Source organism: Coffea arabica, chromosome 7e (genome assembly GCF_036785885.1).
Source record: "Coffea arabica cultivar ET-39 chromosome 7e, Coffea Arabica ET-39 HiFi, whole genome shotgun sequence".
Taxonomy (NCBI): domain Eukaryota; kingdom Viridiplantae; phylum Streptophyta; class Magnoliopsida; order Gentianales; family Rubiaceae; genus Coffea; species Coffea arabica.
The window spans coordinates 40,279,040-40,303,028 of record NC_092323.1 but is presented as its reverse complement, the minus strand read 5'-3'; the positions used below and the strand labels follow the sequence as shown (position 1 = coordinate 40,303,028).

Here is a 23,989-nt window from a genome sequence, read left to right as displayed (position 1 = left end):
ATTGTTGCCTTGTAGATGCAGCAACTTTGGACATCAAGTGCGAGACTGCTAAAAAAAAAGACTTAAACTGTGGGGAAATTTGCTGTCCTAGTCGAAGTTAGCCCTTCATGATGTTTACCTAGAAGAGTTGTATCTGTTGGACTATGTGTGGCAAAAGTTGTACGTAGTAAGTTGGATTCTAGCTATAAATCTTGAACTTGAATCTTGATGATTGCATTAGTAATATTAAATGTCTGGGTTTAGTTGGCGTCAACTCCCTATCCATGAGTCAATTGCTGCACTTTAGTCTCAGATTTAAACAAGGATTCTTCATTTGTGATTAGTAAGGAAGGAATTTTGATTAGGCTAGTAATTTAATTGTAGACACGAGAGGAGCTGTATATTGTGAATTCTTTGTCAATGTATAGAGTATGATTTCAAGATCTAGTAGGAGTCGTTAGGTTTCATAGCTACGGTATCGAGTTCTAAATTTATAGTATCTTGCACCTTTTGACACCTTCATTGACCTTCCTTAGTATGTTAACTTAGCTATTACATCAATAAGATTTTCCCTCTAAACAAGTTTGTGCTAGCACCACGAGTAAGGGGAAGTCACTTGAAAATCAAGGAAAACCCTGTAGAATTGAGTTTTTGCAGGTTAAGGTTAGAATTTCGAGAACGAAACTTTTTTAAGGAGGAGAGAGTGTGAAGTCCTACAAATTAGGTTCTTATCTTTTATCTTGTTTTTCCTTCCTTGCCTTGAATTTGTGGTTACCTTGATGATTGAGGTGTATTTTTAATACTATTACCTTACTTAACTTGGTGCATGTTTAATTTGGTGCATGTTAAATTTCATAGTGTATTATACTAGTGTGATCGACTAGTAAGGTGTGTACGATAAATTTGGAGGATTAGACGGAGTTTTGTGCAAGTGAAATTGTTGGAATAGAGGTGTTAATAGATAATTAGGAGAAAGAGAGATATTTGGAGGCAATTAGATAGATATCAATTGGTTTCTTTCCACTTGTCAATCATCTAACTAGGGTCGACTAAGACCAAGACCAATTCTCTTATAACTAAGCTTCTATTTCACAAAACAAACATTTCTTTTTCTTGTGCCTAGGCCGGACAAATTCTGGGGAGAAAAGAGGGAGCAAACAAATCCATTCCTAGCCTTGATTCCTTGCCTATTTAGTGAGAAAATAAGAGAGAAACCTAAATCTACTCTATCAAATCTTGAAACTCCATCAAAACTTGAATCAAGCTTGGGAGAAAGCTATTGGAGAAGTTTTGGAGGAAGAAACCCTTGAGTACTTCTTGCTTGGTTGTCCATCTAAGGTTTTGGAGGTAAAGACGTAAACTTTGTTAGAAATGTTCTCTTATCTTTGAGTTTATTTGATATATGATGTTATAGAAACTAAAGGAATGACCTGTATGGTGGATTTCATTATTTTCAGATCATGTTGTGAATTTCTAGCTTTGTTTTGTGGGATTCAAGAGGTAAACTTGATAGTAACCTTATCTTTCTCCACTTGTCTTTGCATCTACTTGATGGATGATACTCTATAAGGTAAAAGGCATGACTTTTATGGAAGATTTCATGGTTTGTCAAGGTTATGTTGCAATTTCCAGCTTTGGTGCATAATCTGGTTAGTTTAGTTTAGAGTTTTTAATATGTGAAATTTTGATAGGTTTGCTTCCTAACAAGATGGTTCGTATATGTCATGACATGATATCTTGATTGATAGCAGTTTCACCAAGAAAATAAAGTTGAAAATTGGAAGTTTTGTTGGAAATTTTGGGGAAAACTTGCTGTAATTTCTATTAGAGTTTTCCAACTAGAAAAGGGCCATTTTCCAGCTTTGATTTCCAAAAATTTATTGTGATTTTGGCAAGGTTTTTGCTTGAGATACTTTGTAAACCTTAATCTTCGCATGTATGTTGAATTTGAGCCAAGGGAGTGAGATTTTGTTTAAAAAAAGTTTCATTTTCTCATGTTATTAGAAATCTAGAAATTTCTGCAGGAAGCTCTGCGCAACTTTGGGAAATTGGTTATAACTTCGTATAGGAAAGTTAGAATTGAGTTCTGTTTGTTGCGTTTGAAAGTAGACTCATAGAGCTTCCAAAGATATAAAATTTATGGTTTGATTCAATTTCTATAAAGACCAGTAAATCTACAAAATTTCTTCAAAATCATGATTGTTCTGTTTCTTCACTTGTGATGGCAGTGATTTTTAAACTGAAATTTGACTAATCTATGAGCTGAATTTCATGAAGATGTCTTCCAAATCTTATTAGTACTTCGAATCTATTTCCCAAAAGTATAAGTTTTGTGATTTTTCGATCTACAGAACTCAAGTTATATCTTTTCAAAGAATGTCACCAAAGTTGGAAATTTTATCAAATGGATTGAGTGGGACTTGGAAACTTTGGAAAAACTTTTCTGGGTTTTAAACCTAATTTTCTTTGGTTAAATCCTTATATTTTGATTTAAAAAACTTAGTGATGTGTTAACCTTAACATATATGAAACATTTCACTTGATTTGATTTTGATAAGAATTTGATTTAAACAAGAAACCGTGGCCGTTTTGGTCTTCTAATATTAGGGTTAAACCTGTAGTTTTTGTGGTTGCTAAGTGAAGTTTTGAATCCTATATTTTTAAATCATCTTGGTTTTAAGTGGCTAGACTCTTGGTGGATTACATGATCATAGGACTTGAGAATGTTTTAGAAGAAGAACCAGGGTGACCAATTGGTGAGGTCAAGTGGTGAGTGTTCTAACTGCATATTCCATGTTACTTGATCAAATGTGACTTGTTGCTAGAAATTGCTAGGGATTCCAAATTGTTATTTCACAAGCGAGTATGTACTTTATCGCACTTGAACTTTGTAAAATGAATCACATGATCCTGCATGCGGACTTGCATATACATGTGCGTGATTGTAGGCCGGCTGTATGTCTCCTTATAGCGGCTGAAGTAGGCTTTTTGCTAGTACCCTTATCCAAGACATCGGGGAAGCTAGACAGCCTTGAGTTACTCATGCGTATGCGTGAATGTAAGTTGGTAACAACTTAACTGGGCTCTTCGTTGGAACTCTTACTTGTGACCAGCCTTAGAGCGGTCAGGTAAGCTGTACAGCCTTAGGTAAAGGAAGAATTTCCTAACCTGTTTACTCTTGACTTGAACTCATGGCTTGAACTTGTGATATGATTGATACGGAGCGTTAGGTGATAGCTAATGGCTCCAATCATTACTTACGTGAGCATTGGATGACAGCCAACGACTCCACTTGTGAATACTTGAATACTTGGAATTTTAACCCCAAATTATGAATACTTGGATACTTGGGGCTATAAGCCCAACCCATGGCTAGTTGGTTGAATCGATCCGGCAAGAGTTTGGTCGAGGAGATTGACGAATCCTGGATACTTGATTGGCATTCGGGCCCGATAGGAGAATGATCGGTGGATGGAGATTGGCATTTAGTGGTGATCTATAAACATTATAATTCCATGGTTGACGTAGTGTCAACGGACCCTGGACAAGCTGTTGTGGAACCTGCTCCTAAGAGCAGACTATATCCTTGGATATGATGTGTTATTTGTTGTACATTATTACCTGATCTATCTGACTACCTGCTTTATAGAATATTATGTCATGATCTATCTGGATATGACCTGCTTCTTGATATTCTATGAATCGTATCACGTATGCTAGTTTACTTGCATGTTTTCCTGGAACCTCACTGGACGAAAACACATCCCATTAATTTGTTTTCCGTACAGGGTTGAGAACGTGAGAATGGGAGTTGGAGAAGGCATGGCATTTGTCTATGTTTTATTAGTTGCTCGTGTGAACACTCCTTAGCTCTCTAGCGAGCTTGTTTGGTTTTATTTTGTAAGGTTGACTGCTTGGCTGTAATTAGAGATTGTATGGGTATTTGATGTCTACGATTGTGTATATCTAAGGTTGTTATTGTTATTGCTATTATTATTGAGGTTATTGTTTTGTAAATTTCGTAGTGCGTGAGTGAATTTTGGCAAGAGTTGGGCGGCGGTCCATCAAACCCTTGGGTACGCCCCGGGGGAGGTGGGGTCATCACAAACCTATTAATTACCTATTTTACATACATTTTTATAAGTTATGCCTTAATTTTTTGGTCAATAGTTTTCCTATTTTAATTCTCAACAATCACATTCTCTATTCCTATTATTAGATTGATAATTTATTATCATTAATGAAATTTGGAAAAGCTTTCATTTTTTTCCTATTATTTTATACTTCCTTTTTTATAGTATATTTCAATTTATTAATTCCCTACTTTATATACGGTTACATTGATTATTATTACCCTTACCACAAAATGGACAAACTGTTAGTTTTTTATCATTCTATACTTCTTTATTTGTGTAAATTTCAATCTATTGCTACTTTATATACATTTATATCGATTATTCTTTCTTGATTATTTTTTTAACCAAAACTTGTTTTGTTATTTATCATCATGAAAGTACAAAGGTTCCTGAAAAACATTGACATTCAACAAGCTCTTGCACGAAAAACTAAGAAATCCTAGTTTATCAAGTCTGATTCATCCTGAACCATTGACATTCCGAGTCTTTCTTGATTATTTATTTAATTTTTTAATTTTAGAACATAAAAAAGTTCCCATGCATAGAAACTAGTTAAGATATGATAACCAAAGATCCAAAGCAAAGTGAGAAACTAGTTAAGATATGATAACCAAAGATCCAAAGCAAAGTGAGAATATGAGGCATTACTATGTGCAATTACTGCATGTAACTAATTTCATGCGATAGTAAATGAACTATGTGACAATTTTTTTAAAAGAAGGATTGGATTTCAGAAGAGATGAGAGGAAAAAGGGAACACTATAACACTAGATACATGGACTACAAAAAAATTAAAAATAGATAATATGAACTTAATTACTTGAAATTTGAAATTGAAAAGCTTAGAGGAAACCTCTAATAAAATTCATTGACAAGCTCATAGAGGAATAAAATAACTTGTAAAAGAAAAATATCCTTCTCAATAGTCATAGATTCCTACAATTTTTTCTCTATGTAAACAAGTTACATGAGAAAACTTAGAATCTCACTTAATAGAAGTCAAGTTTATATATACACGAACAAAAGCTATCACTACGTAGCATTAGCGGTGGCCATTGTTCAAATTGGAACTGGAATTGGCTCGACGGTTTATTGAACCGAAACTAGAACTGGATTTGAGAAATTGGAATGGAACCATAAACATGACTAAAGGTTTAGGTTTAGATTCACAAAAAACTTGAACCAGAACTAGAGATTCAAAGCCTATTCAATCCGTCTAAAAATACATTTATATCTTGGGCCTATTTGGCTCAATCTAGAGTTTAATGTCAATAGCCACCACCCAGTACCATCAACCAGAGTTCTAGTCCAACAACCTATTATGTCACCTTAGTAGTAAATCTAGACAAAATAAGTAATTTATGTCCAAGTCCAATCTAACCAAAATGTTAAAGTCAAAGCAGTCTAAGTATTAAACTAGAACTTGATGACACTTTGAGTTTGACTAGTGATAAGTGCTCATTTTACATATTTGTGTATGGTTGTTAATGTGTGTTTTAGTGTGTTTTCATTTAAATTTGAGTCTAATAACTAAGGGGTTGCTTGTTTCACAGATTGAAATCGGAAATGGAAATGGAATCATAGACTCTGGTTTTGGAATTAAAACTTTTCATTTCAATATCTAGCTTGGTTTACACATTGGAATTAGCATTATTCCAATTCCTGATGCTTGGTTTGATGAGTTTTTCGGAATTAAATGCAATTAAATTCCAAATTTACCCCTGATATAACAATTCTTCTAAAACAATAGTTATTACACATACGACAAATTAACATCTTCATAATTGTAACTACAATAGTTATTAACTTTTTGATAAAATATAAGAAAATCATAAATAATAAAAAAATTAATACCAGAAAATAAATATAGTGGTTGCATTAACAAGGAGTAAATTCCCAAAAAAAGGAGTTTTTAAACAATCACCCAAAAGGTGACGATTTTTTAGTCTCTTTCCAAATGGTGAAAAATGCATCCAAGGAATGTGTTTTTCCAAATAAAAACGCAACTTTCAAATACGTTATTTTATGTTTTAGAAATTTGTTTAAATATGAAAAATTGGTTAAATAGCCCATAAGATACCAGCTCTTTATGGGAAACTAGCAGGTTTTGTAATATATTTTGTACCAGCTTTATGGTAAACATACCAGTTATTTATGGAAAAAATTGATTAAATAGTGCCCAAAGGAAACTAGTATGTTTTGTATTTAACATAAATTAAATATGTGAAAGTTAAAAAAAAAAAAAAAAAGAAATTGCCCATAAGATACCAGTTCTTTAAGGGAAATTGGCAGGTTTTGTAGTATGTTTTGTAGCAACTCTTTATGGGAAACATACCAGCTCTTTATGGAGAAAATTGGTTAAATAGCGTCCAAAAGAATAGTAGTATGTTTTGTATTTAACATAAATTAAATATGTGAAAGTTAAAAAAAAAAAAAAAAAAAGAAATTGCCCATAAGATACCAGCTCTTTATGGAAAATTAGCAGGTTTTGTATTTAATACGCTATTTAACCAATTTTTTATATTTAAACAAATTTACGAAAATTAAAATAACGTATTTGAAAGTTACATTTTTATTTGGAAGAACGCATTTCTTGAATGTGTTTTTCACTCTTTGGGAAGAGACTCAAAAATTGCCACCCTTTAGGAAGTTAGTTTAAAAACTCTTTCTTTTTGGAAATTTACTCCATTAACAAGTCGTTTGTGGTTCCTACATTAGATAATGATATGAAATAGATCTCTCCTTACATGTATGAACAAAAGAAGGAGACTCAAATCACAAAAGCTAGCCATACCAAATACAAATCAATTGTCTAATCCAGTCGAGAGTGCCACTCAATGTCCACAATCTCCAAAAGACTAATCATATAACCATCTAACAATCACCATAACAAAAAGAAATTGCCATCAAATCATCACTTTCCAGCTAACAATAATTTTACTTCAGCGAGTAGATGGAGGATAAAGGAGGTTAATTACATATTGTCGTTTCATTTCTGCAGGAAGATTGTAGAACACATGAAGCTTGGAAATCTGCTCCGAAAATATGTCGGCTGCATTCATTACATCTCCACTCGATAAAGCAAGTTTCATTAACTCAGCAACAACTTGATCTCTTCTATCAGAGACCAATTGCTCACGTTTATCCTCATTTGACATGGCTGCTGCCATAGTTGTTAAATTAGCTTGAATTCCCTCCACGAAATCTCCAAATTTGCTGGTGAGAAGTTGCAATGATGCATCAAGATCACCCCTTGTTGTTGATGCAGATTTCATTTTTTTTGACACATTTGCAATGGGAGGTGATTGTTTCTTTTGTTTCTTGGAATTTCTTGTGCTTGTTGAGCTTGGTTGAGTTAATTGCTCCATGGAATTTACTTTATCTTCTTCTACCTTATCATTATCCGAGTTTGACATAGCATCAAGCCCTTCATCTCCTTCCTCCAAATTTTGGACATCTTCCATATCTTGACAGCTTGTGCAAAATCTTCAGCAACATTTCTAGTGGCTCTGTCTCTTCCATATACAATTTCAAGATCTCCTAAATATGAAAATTTGACATCCCAAAGGCCCTTCGCATCCTTATGAGTCTAGAGATAGAATAGAAAGATAAATGATAATCTTAATAAAAGGTTGAAAAAGAACATATCAGAATGTAAAAAGTAATCAATTTCTTACCTTGCACCAATCATCATACCACTGTTTTTCACAAGAAATCTTTTTCTCAGCATCATTCCAACTACAACCACTTTCTTTGCACATTTCAACAATTGCATGGAACCTATTTTTCAGCCACTTAACTTTTGATTCAATATGTGGGCTGACTTGTTTGGTAAAAGTATGTTACTTATGCAAGATAATTTTAAGCAATTCGATCATATAATTATTTTTAAATCCTCTATCTGATTTCCACATTGGATCACAAGCCAACTCTTGCAATGCTTTTATGAGCACGTTTACCTCTTCACCAGTCCAGAAACATTTATTTTTCCCTCTTCCACGTACAATTTCATCATTCTCCATACTATCATTTAGAAGTCAACCCATATATATCAATTAATTTTGATACACAATAGCATATAACTGAAATTTATAATATAACAAAACACATAAAAGAACATATAATTAAAAGTCAATCCAAATTTAAAAGAACATACATCAAGTGTCAATCTAATTCACAAATCCACTACAAGAGTATATCAAATGTCAATCCAAATTTAATGAGTCTAAGAGCAAAACATCCATTCATAGCTAAATACTAAGTCCAGCCCTCCAATTGTCAAACATTTCATGTGCTAAATTATTTCTAAAATTTGTCCATTGATCACTTGGCAAAATAGTGGATATGTACTCCACTTCTTCATTACTGTCTTCATCTTCACTTTCATTTTCTTCACTTTGTAGTAATTCTTGTGGATCAAAAGTCATGAACTTCCTTATCAAGTTGTGCAGCAGACAACATGCCATAATTATTCGCACTTGTGTTTGAATTGGAAAAAATGAAGGGGATGCTAGAATCTTCCACCTTCCTTTTAGCAATCCAAAACATCTTTCTATGATATTTCTAGCTTTAGAATGTTTCATGTTGAAATATTCCTCTGGTCTTTGTGGTCGATAACCATTGAATTCATTAAGGTGATATCTTTGCCCTCGATAAGGGGCAAGAAATCCATCAGCATTACAATATCCAGCATCCACCAAGTAATAACAACCTTCAAAATTCAATCATGCACAAATTAATACTAGACTACCTTATTTTCGAAAAAAAATTGATTGAATGGTATTGAATACTGCAATATATGTTTACCTTGTGGGACTCTAAGACCATTTGGTCTAGAGATAGCATTTCGAAGCACACGACCATCATGTGCCGAACCTTCCCAACTAGGCAAGACATAGATAAATTGCATATTAGGAGAACAAACCCCTAATACATTTGTTGCAATACTTCCTTTTCTCGTTCGGTATCTTGATTTTTGTTCGGTGGGTGGTGTCACATCTATTAATGTCCCATCTAAGGCACCTAAACAATTCTATTTTAACAAAAATAAAAAATATAAATGAGTTAAAATGTCTATATTGGATAGTTTAGATGAAAATATACATTTTATTAAATGATTGTATTTTAATGTTTGAATTACCTTAAAACATTTCCATCTCTCATCTGTGCAATCTTCGGTAATAGGCTCAGGCTTCTTAAGTAATATAGTATGCAATTTCAAAACTGCTAGGAGGCAAAGATTAAATTGACGACTCACCGTTTCTCTACTTCTCCAAAATAGACCACAAATTGTTCTACTTTTCTTGTGGTGAGCCAAAACATATACAAACATGACAACAATTTCTTCTATTGACATGTTTCTTGTAGCTTTCAAGCCTCCAGTGTCTCTAATCATTTCACATAATATCCCAAATGTTCGTCTATCCATACGAAGTTCGCTAATACAATAAGCATCACTCTCCCTAGTCAAATTGAATAAGTGTTGCAAGCGCTCAGTGACTTTTTCTTCTTTTGATTTTATTTGGCGTCTTCTACTTTTGAGATGAATGAATATTAACTGGTACCACATCATAAACAGTGCAATAACAACCATTATCATTCCTGATAAAATCTGGCTTTGCCCTCGATATTTTTTGCGTCTTCAGTTTTCAATAGGCAAACGTGGCATCTTTGTCTACATAACAATATGACAACCAAACGTAAGTATTCACCAAACTAGATTACGGCATCAAAATCTTCAAATGCATTAAACATCAATTGATCTTATTAAAAGGGCCTAGACATGCATCATACATCCGTAAACACAATGATGTGTAGATATAAATAAGCATAAACAAACGAAATTGATGGTTGAAACTTGAAATCCTAATGTACGAATAACTATGAAACTGAAAGCTATTCAAGCAGACAATTTTACAAACAGGTACAGGGCATGTAGAAACCCACCCAAACTATACCAGTATTCACGGATCAAATAACCAAAAGATCAAGAATTGATTGGCCTCCATTGAATGCGTAATCCAAGAAAACACATTAAAAACATAAAAATGACAAATCTAGTGACGTTAACATTTATCTCACCAAAAAAAAGAACAAAATAATGCATCTGTTGAAGTACGTGAATTAAAATACATGTATTACAACAAAATACATGGATTAAAAACATGTATTATTCTCACCAATAATAGTGTATTTGTTGCGGCAATAATCTGTAAAGTACTAAGCAATCTTCTTAATTAATTTCTTATTGGATTTTGTGACAAAAGAATATGAATTCATGGAAGGAAGACTTTTTTGCAAAACTGACAGATTGTGTAGCGTGAGTGGAATAAAAGTGAGAATGTGATGGGTCCAGAGCATAGCATTTTGGTCCAGTTAGTGTTATTGTATCAGATTCCCTTCTTTTCTTCTTTATTTTTAGCTACCCAGTGAGTAGCCTGAAAAAACAGAGAAGAAGAAAGAGAAAAGCTTGCATACGAAAAGAAAATTGCAGAGGCAAGGGAGTTTGTAATCCACTGACCTGGGATCAAGGAATTCACCCTAGTAGAAGACTCTTCAACTCTAGAATTTGTTATCCAAGGAGAGTCGAAATCCACTGATCTTTATGATTGTCCAATCGGTGAAGTAGAAGAGGTAGAAAATCTGATGAAGAAGAAGAACAGAAGGTGCGGCGTGTAATGAAAAAAAAAAGAGGGTAGGTTCGTCATAAATGTTTTTGCTCGGGAATAAGTTGAGAGTTTTGTCCAAAACCTCTCAATTTACTCAGGAATGGTGAAAGTCCAATTTTTTAGAAATGATTCCAGAAATTGCATTCCAATAGACTTAATCCAAGCAACAAATAAGGGGTTCATTCCATTATTTGATTCTCAAACCCTTTAACCAAGCAGCCCCTAAGTTTTTAGTTAAGTTTTGCATTCTGTGGTTAAGTAAGAAAATTTGCATTTCTATGGACTTAAGTGTGGAAATTTCATGTTGTTATGGGTTTTGATAATTCAATCATCAATTGAAGGGAAGTGAGAAGATACTTGCATGATTGTTGATGATTTGAAGTGAAAATCATGTGACAGGAAAGACCAAATGATGAAATGCACGCAAGAAACACGAATAAAAGCAATGGCAATAATGATAAATTTTGGTACATTGGCTATAACTTAAGCTACAAAGCATGGATTGAGATGATTCTTAAACCATGTTAAAGCTAATAGGAAGGACTACAATTCTTATGAAGAACCAAAATCTAGTTCTCGCGTTTTCATAGACTAAAGTCCAAATTACTGAATCACTTTTCTTCGACAATGCTTTCTAATCATTCATTAGTGTTTTGGCCATAACTTAGTCCCCAGATCTCGAAATGACTTGATTCTTGAGCCATTGGAAAGTATCTCAAGGGACTATAACTTTTTGTTTTGCACAAGAGATAATTTAGCTTTCTCCATGGAGAAATGTTCATATTAATCTGGGCCCAAATTCCTAGACGGATTGTAGGCAGAGAGCAGATGACTAATGAAGAATAAAGGAAAATAAGGGATCCACGGATGGATCCGCGGACCTCAAGTCCGTGGATCCACTTGCAGATCCACTTTCGAAGTGTTTTTTTGCAATTTTTCAGCAGAAATAGGGGAGAAAACCAGCCAACAATTTTGTTCACGGATTGTCAACTGGATTTGAGTCAGAAAAGAAGCGCAATTTGTGCAACTTGCACAATAATTAAGCCTTTTCTTTTCCCTATAACAGGGACTCCTCTTGGACAAAGTTTGGAGAGAAAAAAGGGGAAGAAAAACACCATCAAAATGTAGATCTAAATCTAGAAATCCTTAGGCTTCTTAGCTCAACAAGGGAGCAAAGGGAAATGAAGATGGAAAAGTTGAGCTCTTGTGACAAGGGTTTGATCTTTTCTAACACTTTAACTCTTTTATTTGATTCCTTTGGTAGTTTTAATACAAGATTGGATTGTATTTTCATTTGCTTTATGTTTAACTAAAGTTTCATGCCTTGGATTGGATGAACTTTCTATGATTTGTTTGTGAGATTTGCTTGGGAAGTTGATGCTATTGCTTTGAGTTAATTATTTAACACTTTTGTTCTTACAATTATGATTAACTGGCTATTAGTTGTGATTATTTAAAAATATTGGATTATCAATGAAAGTTGTAATTCAATATTAGTTCAAATAAGTGCTAAACTTAAGGAGTACACTCACGAGAGTAGAAAATGCAACTTTGTGGCTTGTTTTATAATAATTTCATAGAAGTCATGAACTTGTAGCTAATTTCATAACCATGAGACTAGAAATGAATTTGTTATAAGTATAGTTGATTCATTACGAGAGTAGATTTTACATTCATAAGAAAATTAAACCATAACTAATCAAGGTACTAGTGTTCAATTACCCAAGTAATATTGCTAGCAAAGAGTGGTTAGAAATTCCATTCCTTAGGAGCTTTATATTATTGATTTACTTCCTTTTTATTGTATGTTTGTAGTTTACATTTACTTTCTCGCATTAGTAAGCGTCTAAATAATAAAGAAGTTCAAATAACATCGATAATGGATTACTCTTTCCTATGGGATCAACCCTTAATACTCTATATTCGAACATGACATGTATACTTGCAGTTGCATGTGGATATTTAGAAAATTACAAATTTAAAACTTGAGATCGAGATTATTTTTATATGCACACCCCATACCTATCAACTAGCCATTATGATGATGATTAATTAATTAAGATTTTTTTCCTTTTCTCTATTTCAACAATGAGAGAACTATGTATTTTTTTAAATTTTATTTAAAACATTCAATATAAAAGGTATTTCTTTTCATAAAATATGCATATTTTCTTTTTCCTGGTCACATGATAATATAATAAAATTCATATTTTTTTTTAAAATATTCATTGTCATATTTACTTAGAACCAACTTCATAATAACAAGTATTTAAGCATAATTAAAAGAATGAACCGTAATCAAAAGAAATCAAAACCATAACTAGACCCAAACTGGAGGTTTCAAGAACCGTAACCATAATCGTCATTATAAGGGTTAGTACTAGTTCCACCTTTCAGAAGAATTAAAACCCTCAACTTTTAAACTAGAGCCAATGGTTTTGAAACTGTGGCCATGTCGATATAGCATGCGTGCAAAATTTTTCTTCTGAATCATCTTTGACTTGATGTATACATTTAGCTTGTGGCAAAAGACGACCCTAAGAGAAAGGGGGATTCAATCAATGGCTTGCAATTGCGACATTTGTCACCGTGAGAGAGAGTTTGTAAGATGATAAAGGCACAATTGATCGAAAATCCCATGATTGCCCCACCCCCTTTTTTTTGCCAGTAACGATAACTATTTGTATAACCTATTCTAATCTAATCTAGGGGAAGGGAGAGGGGAAAGCCATAAATAGTGACTGGTGGAAGACAAAGATCGAACCCTTGACCTCCGACCTCCACAATTGCCCCCTTTTTGCTTAGTTGAAATTTCATAAATATCCACATAGCAAAGATGCTGATAGGGGACCACAGTACTGTTCATAAGACCTACTCGTCCTTTTATATTCTTAGGATTTAGCCTGTGGTTGACCATAACTTTTGAAGGGGAAATTTTTCTTTCTTTTTTAGCTCCTGAATTGCAAATTTAAAGAAAGATTGACTAATACATTGAAGGAATTTTTTTTTTTTTTTTTGCTCTTGAATTGCAGATTCAAAGAAAGATCAACTAATATATTGAAGCTTACACTATCGACAAACCAAGAGTTAGGGTCTTAATCTCAAAATCTAAAAATGAATAGCCAAAGGAAACGAGTAATAGGCAAGTGGTCCACAATAAAATTTGACTTGCTATCTATTAGGGATGTGCTATGCACGTGCTAAACATTCCCTTAATTTCCTAATATTGTTAACAATTCGATCAAAATGAGAAAGATATAAAAATCGAAGGGTGTGCAACAGTGTATCCTTTTGATTTAGAGGTGGAAATCACTCCCTCTAATATTTTTTAGTCTAGTTGGACCTCCCCCACGATAACAAATAAAAAAAAAAGGAAGATGTAAAAAGTTTAGCATGCAATGCATCCAAGTTAAAATTGACGACATACATGGAGAATTAGCTAGAAGCTAGAAGACCTGAAATGAAATTAGTTCTAATAATGGTCTCAACGTCAACAAAGAAAATTGCATTACTGTTTTGATCTTGGTGATTTTTCGTCCATAAAGTGTAAAGATGGAATTAATGGAAGCCATAAAATAAAATTATTTAGTAATAATTTACCTACTTAAATATACTGAAAAAGTTTTTGAAACTGTAGTTTCAAGGTGGTTTTTGTCCTAGCATGAGACTAGTAGATATAGTTTCCAGTTTTATTTTTGTCCCCCACCCTAGCATGAGGGGGGCAGAAATTAAGAAGTTGGGAAGAAGGGGGGAAATTTAAACCCAAAATCATATGTAATTTCAAGTATCAATTTGCAGACTTTTTTTTTATCCAAGTTATTTATTATAATGATTCACACGCAGGCTTCATTATAATGATCCTGAAACAGCATTTGACCTTCTCTTTCAACTTGCAAAATTCACTGGCATGGGAGAGGAATTGATCAGACTTGTTAATTCAGATTTGTTTGATAAGCGTTTGCAAGGTTTTAAACCCCCACCTGAATTCATTTGAAATTTCATAAAAAGTTGTTTGTCATCCACAGCTGAACTCACGGATACATCTCATCAAGCAAGATTGGTACTGTACTTCTTGAATAAGCTGATCGACAAAGACATTATCAAGAGTTCTATTTATCCAAATCCAAGATAAGGATAACGTTGAAAATCTGTGAATCAATGGTCCATTTATAGAGAAATTCATCTTTTTTCCCTTCCTCTTCCACCTTTTCCTTCCCTTCCCTATAAATACATTATTTACTTCTTACCTTTCTGTCTATATATTTTTCTGAGTTGGTGTCAGAGGCAAGTTTTTCAATATCTTCAGACGAAGAAAAGAAGAGAACGAGATTCTATCACGACATGCTTGGGAAAAATAATTAAATGCATTGATTGTGTGCATATGGGTGGTCTTCATTTTATTTTATTTTTTCCCCCTAGTTTATTGCAAAGATGCTTAGCTTTTCATTCTTAATTTATTCACTTGGAGGTAATAGTTCCATTAATTAATTATTTCCTCCCTTAATTTATTTAGATGAAGCTCACATATGCCTCCTTAATTTATTCAAGTGGAGGGAGCTTTTTCCAAATTTCTTTCATGAGGGTAGTGACTAGGTTTATTTGGTCCAAAAAACCTGTAAATCAATGGTCCATTTATCAAAAATTTATCTTTTTCCTCTACCCTTCCCCTTTATATGTCTTACCTCTCTCTGTCTTTTATCTTTATTCTGAATTGATATCAGGAGATAAGCTTGTTCCTTTCCCTCATCCTTAGCATTGTTTAGCTAAATTTGATATTTGGTTTATTTTTTTCTATGGAACCGAGGCCTCATGTCAGGGACTTCTCAACGTTCGTTGAAAAAAGAAAAACCCTCTTGTTGTTTGAACTAGTAGAGTGAGCCAAAAGGTTCTGAAATTATGTATAATTTTGATGAATTTGGTACAATAGCTCTCTCCTATATATGTATAATTTTTCCCTCTGCTTCTGGAATTAACAAAGAGACAATGTTACGGTCAAACAAGGCAATAGATCAACCATTTGTAGACTGAATTTATTATACCAGTCAAAAACTAAAAAGACCAAAAGGAATCAGAAAAAAATATTATCCTACGAAAAAGGGGGAATGGTGCCCTTGGTAATGATTGAATCCAAGATATTACCAATTTGTTAATCAAATCATAATATTTGGGAACCTTTTACTGACATTTTCTCGAGAAAATATCAGAAGTCATGTAAAAACAACAAATTCATCAAAATGCAAGCATCGCAAAATACGTCACAGTTACTCGTCTCTCCTCATCATACGTCACAGTTTTGAACACTTGCTAACAACATGCTAAGCTAAACTCTATGAAGGAATGCTGATGAATGTATATGGTCAAAAAGTACATGTCAAATGTCCACGTCCGACCAGTCGAAAACAACAGTTTCAACGACTCTAGTCAAATGTCCATCTTCGGCCAGAACCTTTTGGCCCACTCTACCAGTTCAAACAACAAAATGATTTTTTTTTTTTTCAATGAGCGTTGAGAAGTCCCTAACATGAGGCTCTGGTTCCATAGAAAAAATTAAACCAAACATCAAATTTAGCTAAACAATGCTAAGGATGAGGGAGAGGAACAAGCTTACCTCCTGATACCAATTCAAAATAAAAATAAAAGACAGAGAGAGGTAAGACATATAAAGGGAAAGGGTAGAGGAAAAAGATAAATTCTTCATAAATGGACCATTGATTTACAGGTTTTTTAGATCAAATAAACCCAGCCATTACCCTCATGAAAGAAGCTTGGAAGAAGCTCCCTCACCTGAATAAATTAAGGAGACATGTGAACTTCATCTGAATAAATTAAGGAGGCATATGTGAGTTTCATATAAATAAATTAAGGGAAGAAATAATTAATTAATGGAACTATTACCTCCAATTGAATAAATTAAGAATGAAAAGCTAAGCACCTTTGCAATAAACTAAGGGGAACAAAAAAAACAAAAATGAAGACCGCCCATATGCACACAACCAATGCATTTAATTACTTTCTCCCAAGCACGTCGTGATAGAATCTCGTTTTCTTCTTTTCTTCATCTGAAGATATTGAAACGCTTACCTCCGACACTAATTCAGAAAAATATATAGACAGAAAGGTAAGAAGTAAATAATGTATTTAAACGGAAGGGAAGGGGAAGGGGAAGGGGAAGGAAAAAAAGATGAATTTCTTCATAAATTGACCACTGATTCACAGATTTTCAACGCTATCCTTATCTTGGACTTGGATAAACAGAACCTGAAAAACAATGACATAAATTAATAAAAGAAGAAATTGCTTTCTCCACCTGAATACATTAAGGAGGCATATGTCAGCTTACTAAATAAATTAAGGGAGGAAAAAAGGAAAGGAAATATTTCCTCCAACTGAATAAATAACTGAATAAATTCAAAACGGAAAAGCACAGCATCATTGCAATAAATTAACAGAGACAAAATGAAGACCACCATACGCACTTAAAGTCACTAACATATTCTAGCCTCTAGAATGATAACATGCAATACTGGAAAGTTTTCGGCTCAAAGACAATGAGAATTACAAAATAATTCATATGATTAATTAAACATGAGGCTTGTAGATTGATTTGTACGATTTAAGCATAGTCTATCAATCCAAAATTGTGTCACTCATCTAGTCCCAAAGGTCTCTATGCTTTTCCATGTTATGGATAATAGTGGTTTTAAAGCAACTTAATCTAACTTCACAAAATCCAGCACTGTTATTTGAAAAGAGAAATGTTCTACAAACCATCTCGACAATCAGATGAACAAATCAGGAATGCAAACCCACAAATGTCAAAAGGATCAAGGAGTCCAAGCAATTAAATTCAAGTTCCCCATGTTGGGCAAAAGTTAGAATGGCAACTGAATAATAACTAATCCTATGTCATCTCCAGGCAGTCCAAAATAACTAACTCTCTAAGAACCCACCCAAAAACCACACCCTGAGAATACCAATGAAGATCACAAAGACCGAAGAATTATGCATATTAGAAACACATAAGACTTGCACATACTATCTATCTGTAAATTATGGCTTTGAATTCAACCACACCCTGAGAACTTTATTTCTAATTTGAACAAACCCTCTTCTGATGTATAAAACCTCTGCCCGAAGAAAAAACAATTGCACCAAGATTCATCCTTCTCAACACTCTACTTGATGAAATTTAACAAAGACAATACATACTTCAACCTAGACTTCTTAATCAAGCACAGAAAAACAAAGGGCTCTAATCAGATAAAACCCAAAACTGCAAGTTTTACATATGAAACCATCTACAAACAAGACATGCAACAACAAAATAACAAATTAAAAGACAAAAACCAACCCAAATAGTCAGGGAACCACCAAATCTCAGACTTTAAAAAAAAAAAGAAAATGATTAATCAATTCTGAGCTACTTTGGATACCAAAAAATAAAAGCCAGAAGCTATAAAAAACGCAGCCCAACCTAACAGTAAAATAATCACCTTCAGAAAACAACCACCAAGAACAAATGCAAAAATTAACTCAATTAGAGCAGCCCACAACTCCCAACACAACTACTACCACAAAATAATCAGTCCAATCAGGAAACAAATAAGTGGACCAAATCAATGGAACTCAATTAGAATCTCAATTGCAAACTCCTAGCTCTAGGATAAGTAAGATTCACACGTTAAAACTTTAAGCAAGGATAGTTACCCTTGATAATGTCTTTGTCGATCAGTTTATTCAAGAAGTACAGTACCAATCTTGCTTGATGAGACGTATCCTGAAAAAGATAAATTCAATCATTATCTAGTTCACCAACTCTCAAAGGAAGGGAAAAGAGCTTACAAAAATAGACACAGTAAATAAGCAAATGATCACCGTGGGTTCAGCTGTGGATGGCAAACAGCTTTTTATGAAATTCCGAATGAATTCAGGTGGGGGTTTAAAACCTTTCAAACGTTTATCAATCAAATCTGAATTAACAAGCCTGGTCAATTCCCTACATTTAGACAATTTTGTCACATTAGCATAGATAACTTCAGGTTCTAATTTTCATATGATCAGATGAATTTAGACCATACTCTCCCATGCCAGGGAATTCTGCAAGCTGAAAGAGAAGGTCAAATGCTGTTTCAGGATCACCATCCTGCAACAGATTATATAAGAAACACGATGTGAAGAGTTAATTATACACATAAAAGGGATAGAGGAAATTGTGTAAATACAGTAGATAGTTGAGTAAGGACCTTGATGCCTTTCCAGAAAGTTGAACCACGTTCTATTGCCTTTCCAGAAAGTTGAACCACGTTCTATCCACGGCTTTAATAATCCAAGTTTAGTAGGTTTAACATCTTTAGGAAGCTTGTTAACCATTTCTATCAAGTTAGAGTTCACATCCATACCATAAAGAACATCATAATAGCTGCATTCCAAAATAAATTCATCATTACCATTCTTATAAAATAATAATTTTCTAAAAGTTCAAACAAACCATGAACATACTCTGAAATTTCATCTAAATCTTGAAACTTAAAGAGAACTTGAAGAGCAAGGTCAGGATTATTCTTCGCCAGTTCCTGATGACCAAATACAAAAGCTCTTAGGTATCAAAAAAAAAAAACATAGAAGACATTAATAGGCCCATAAAACAACATACTGGCAGATCTCCTTTTGGCAGCTTGTCTTTTAGCTCTTTTGCTGTCAACCCCAATAAGATTTGCTGGATAACAGTTTGGATATGAAATTTTAGCAATCACTTTCCACAGCATATAATAGGTTTCAATTTTAAACACCACATAAATTGATATGACAGTATAAACACCTCTTCTTCAACAGGTTCAAGAGGCCCCTTCAAACCTTTAGCAATCAAATCCTCAACAGTTGAAACTTTAGTAGGTTCAAATGACTAGGCCAGCTTCACTACAATACTGCTGCTGCAGCTGCTCTCTAGGAGGAAAAGTCTGACAAATTCATATCAGGACATATTAGTTGAGAAAATGTAAAGTCTGATGTTATGATAAAATACATGACTCACGTGCAATGAAGGATCAAAGTTTCTTATGTAGTCCGCAGCAGACAATTTCAGGAACTGCATCAAGAAAAGCCAACAGAAAAATTATTTTGAGCCTAGAATAAAAAATAAACACTCCATGGATAACTAGAGGATCATGAAATTTCTATAGATGGATTAGCTCCAGTTGCACAGTCAACGCACAGATCTTCAATTATCCAAATAGAGGAACGAAATATTTGTCCAAGAAAAAAGAAAAAAGCAGGGAAAAAACAAAAGAAACTGTAAGGGATATTTCTCTCAACATAAAGGAGGAATTTTCTGCTTTGCATCACTTAATAAAAAGCATTTGTAGGAGGAACAACTACAAAATTGATATGATGTGCTTGAAATATGTGCAGCCGATAAACCATTTGTCACTACAGGGGTAGCCAAAGACTTTTAGTCTCTTATCACATGAGCTTGTAAGTTGGCGTGGACAACGCCAGAGATTACAAAAAATATAAGCTAAAACAAGAAAAGAGAGAAGAAATACAATTGGAACACTTCCCAATTTTATCTTATGTGGGTAACAGCAAGAGAGAGAGAGAGAGAGAGAGAGAGAGAGTCATTGTTCAGAGTATCACTTATTTATTCCCTCTAAAAACATGAACAATTCTAAATCATCATCCACGCTAAACACATCCACTGTGCTACTTGTTTGTTGAAATCATCATCCTGAGTCCAAAAAAGTTCCTTAAAGGCTCTATTTATGGGAAGCTAAAATGAAGGAAAGTAAAGAGAAATCACTTTCTTGTGCAAGTTTGTTTAACAAGAAAAACTTTAGAGAAAACAGGCAGTCAATGAGTATTTATTGAGAATATTCTGTGCAACAAACTTTTTTCCTGCAAAATCATCCTGCAAATTTTGCAGGACACAAGATCCAGGAATGTAAGAATTCAATAACTGCCTCATCTAAAAAGTGTACGCGTAAAAACCAGCCAGTAATGTGTTCTTTTTTTTTTCTTAATGTACTTCAACTGCTTCTGGTCAACGTACTTAATCAATACCTTATGCTTCTGACTGTCCAACAATAACAAATATGCTACAAGTTTTAGGCAGATTTTCCTAAAATATACTTTTGCCAACACCCTAGATTTAAATGAAAAATACACACTAAATGTCGCTGGAACAGACAATTCATAGTCCAAAATTTCCAAAATAACCTAGAATTAGAAGCATTAGAAGACAGAAAAGCCACTAGCACATGCCTTCCTAGATCAACTTGAGCAATAATGATTAGAAGCTGACAAAGACAGAATCATTAGAGCTTCTCAACCCCATAAAGCTAGACACGCAAATTGGATCATTAAGCAATACCTCTGATGTATTTGTAGAGCTGGTGTAGCCTAACAACTGAAGAATAAAACCTCTTTCAAATTTTTCAGCTTCTTCATTGGATGCTGCCTACAAACCCACAATAGCAGGAGGAAATATGAAAGTCAACCATCACCAATAACATTCCATAGCAAGACAGTAAAGTTATTGCAACAGTCAAATCTGCAGCATTAAATGGATAACAAAAATGTCATATCAGAAAATATAAACATCTCCCTTAAGGCAAATTTCCAATTTATTGTCTCTTCTCTGTTTGCTTTTCTTTCAGTGTACGTGGAAAGGGGGAGCCAGATACTAGTCCAGCAACTACACATCCATTTTATACTAAACTTAGTATATAAATCATATGTGATAATGCAAGATGTGATATCACAAGCCGACATGTAAAAGTCATTTTAAGCCTCAGAAATTCACAAAGGCCAACATCACATAGCCTATATGAGAGGATTTGTTACTATTAATTTGTCAACAATTTCTTATTCTAGAAGCAAAAATAGGCTTTGAAAAGCAGTCTTTCCCACAGTAATGAATAGGCATCCACATCAGGTTCATGTGATTATGCAAGATGAGATATCACAAGCCGACATGACAAAAGTCATTTTAAGCCTCAGAAATTCACAAAGGCCAACATCACATAGCCTATATGAGAGGATTTGTTACTATTAATTTGTCAACAATTTCTTATTCTAGAAGCAAATATAGGCTTTCAAAAGCAGTCTTTCCCACAGTAATGAATAGGCATCCACATCAGGTTCATGTGATTATGTAAATTCACCAGACTATCAGTGTTTCATACGACAGACAGTCCAATGACTCTTAGCACTCCATAAAAACGTTAATTGAAAATACTACTGTCAGCTTTTCTACAACCGCTGAATAAAAAAGTAAAAAATGCATTTGATGTGCACACTGCACAGCTGAACCATCTTACACAGCGCATGATTATTAAAAATTGGCCATTAAAAGAGCATAAACAAATCCCTGAGAATAAAAAATACAATGAGGAGAAGACATGTGCATACTTACTTCCACAAGCAGAGAAATGTGTGGGTGCAAACTAGTCTGCTGGGAAGAATATGCCTGGTGGAGAATTGCAAATCCAACCAGATGCTCTGTTGGACTAAGGTCTATATTCTGCAATAACAGAACATGCAATCATTGATGATTAGAATTCCAAATATTAAGAGAATAAAAAATGCTAGGAGAAAAAAAATTTAACCTTCTTATTTTCGTTTTTATTCACAAGCCAAAAAGAGTACTGAGAGTAAATATATTGCTAAATTATAAAATCATCAACCATGGCATACGTAAACAAACAAAGAGTTAGAAGACATTTTATCTATTCCACTGAATTTATTCTCAAAGTCAACTTCCATTGCCCCAAACTTTGAACTGCTTATCCAATCACCAATTACTTGATTACCTTCATGATGGCAACAACTTCCACTAACGGACTCCTGACTGTCTATGTTGCATGAATTAAACGCAAATTAGCGATGAGCTTTCTAGATGGTATAAACGAATGCATTCCAAGACAATAGTTTTCATCAGAATGTCAACTCCTAATTTCACAAAATATCCATCCTCACATAAATCGTAACTGAAAACAATAACATGCGAAGAAGATCAAACAGAACTCCAACAATCTACCCAAAGAAAACGAGTCCAGATGTAATCATCCATTTACTTACTGAATAAGATCCTAATTAGCAATCAAATGTCAATCAATCCACAATCCGCCAGATATTTGAGCATCGACAGCGCCAATCAAACACAGAAATACTAAAGAACTGAAATTTTCTACTAATCCACAAGACATCTGAGCATACAAAGAGGTAATAAAAAAAATAGTACAAAATTTTCTAAATAAATCCTTACGGACTAACTCTTCATTAAAATCATTAAAACTGAATTCCTTTATCCCAACTACAAAGCTTATTACACTGCCACTCTTAATTTGCTTACAGAAAACCTAATCAATAACACGGAAGGACGGGCCATTTACCAGATTTTACAGGCTCTTATCGAACAAGAAAAAGATAAAAAGAATAAACCTAATTGAGAGAGAGATTAGAAACAAAGAAAAACCTAGTTGAGATGCTGCCACAGTAGTCGACGATGTTAGAAGGCTGGACTTCGGACATGAATTGCGACGTGAGTTCATCAAAAGGCAGCGAATCGCCGCCGCGGAGAATTTTCTACGCTACATATACAGTTCCTTTTCCTCCTGACAATCTATTTCCTATACAGTTCCTTTTTAGGAAAAAGAGAGAAATTAGGGTTCTAAGTAGGAAATTTTGAGGAAAAAGAAGGACCCGGACCTGGTTTCTTGATTAAGAGTTGAGGCCTCGAAGAGCAAGAACTATCTGGAAAGAAAATTAAATTGAGAGAAAAGAAAATGAAGTTATGTAATTCGTCAACCGCCTATTCTGTTACAAATTGGATGTTCGTATAGGAATAAAGTTCAGAATCAGTTCCAATTTCTAACTAACCGAAAGTTGCTATTTTCCACTAATTGTCTCAAAGTCTAACAATTTCCACATTTTACAATTAAGTCCTTAATCTTGATAACCTGTTGCAGACTCTTATCTGATGATGTCCGGGCTTGGGCTGTGGGCAATTCACATTCAATTATTGCAATTTAGGAACAATTTTTTATATGGAAGAATTCAGTGTAAAACTTTCATTTTCATACACAAAAACAAACGTAAACATTATTGATCTTTTAATAGTTTTTTTAATAGAATTTTAATTACTTTAGTGGTCACAATGCTTATGGACAATTATGCAGACAATATGTATTTAGACAATTGAAGTGAAAG

General features: G+C 33.8%; 2 protein-coding genes across 4 annotated transcripts; both read right to left on the bottom strand.

Moving 5' to 3' along the window:
- Positions 1-7,015: 7,015 nt before the first annotated feature.
- Positions 7,016-23,660, bottom strand: LOC113700845 (uncharacterized). 3 transcript variants are annotated; one of them, XR_011818297.1, is made up of 13 exons: positions 23,256-23,660; positions 22,194-22,301; positions 21,150-21,236; positions 19,815-19,868; positions 19,602-19,740; positions 19,437-19,499; positions 19,283-19,356; positions 19,027-19,202; positions 18,862-18,926; positions 18,659-18,779; positions 18,491-18,560; positions 10,636-17,041; positions 7,016-7,704 (listed from the first exon to the last, which is right to left on the bottom strand). XR_011818297.1 is itself a non-coding variant. In XM_072058991.1 (12 exons), the coding sequence occupies exons 9-12, from the start codon at positions 18,867-18,869 to the stop codon at positions 17,062-17,064; spliced, it is 228 nt and encodes a 75-aa protein (XP_071915092.1). In that variant the 5' UTR covers positions 18,870-18,926; positions 19,027-19,202; positions 19,283-19,356; positions 19,437-19,499; positions 19,602-19,740; positions 19,815-19,868; positions 21,150-21,236; positions 22,194-22,301; positions 23,256-23,631; the 3' UTR covers positions 16,768-17,061. The 3 variants fall into 3 exon arrangements, 2 of the variants coding, with proteins under 2 accessions (XP_071915092.1, XP_071915093.1); XM_072058991.1 differs by lacking the exon at positions 7,016-7,704 and having other exon boundaries at positions 16,768-17,090; positions 23,256-23,631; XM_072058992.1 differs by lacking the exon at positions 7,016-7,704 and having other exon boundaries at positions 16,768-17,041; positions 23,256-23,630.
- LOC113701118 (protein ALP1-like) lies at positions 7,603-10,642 on the bottom strand. The gene is made up of 3 exons (XM_027221631.2): positions 9,256-10,642; positions 8,922-9,147; positions 7,603-8,826 (listed from the first exon to the last, which is right to left on the bottom strand). Exons 1-3 carry the CDS (start codon positions 9,712-9,714, stop codon positions 8,366-8,368), a joined length of 1,146 nt encoding a protein of 381 aa, XP_027077432.2. The 5' UTR covers positions 9,715-10,642; the 3' UTR covers positions 7,603-8,365.
- Positions 23,661-23,989: the final 329 nt, after the last annotated feature.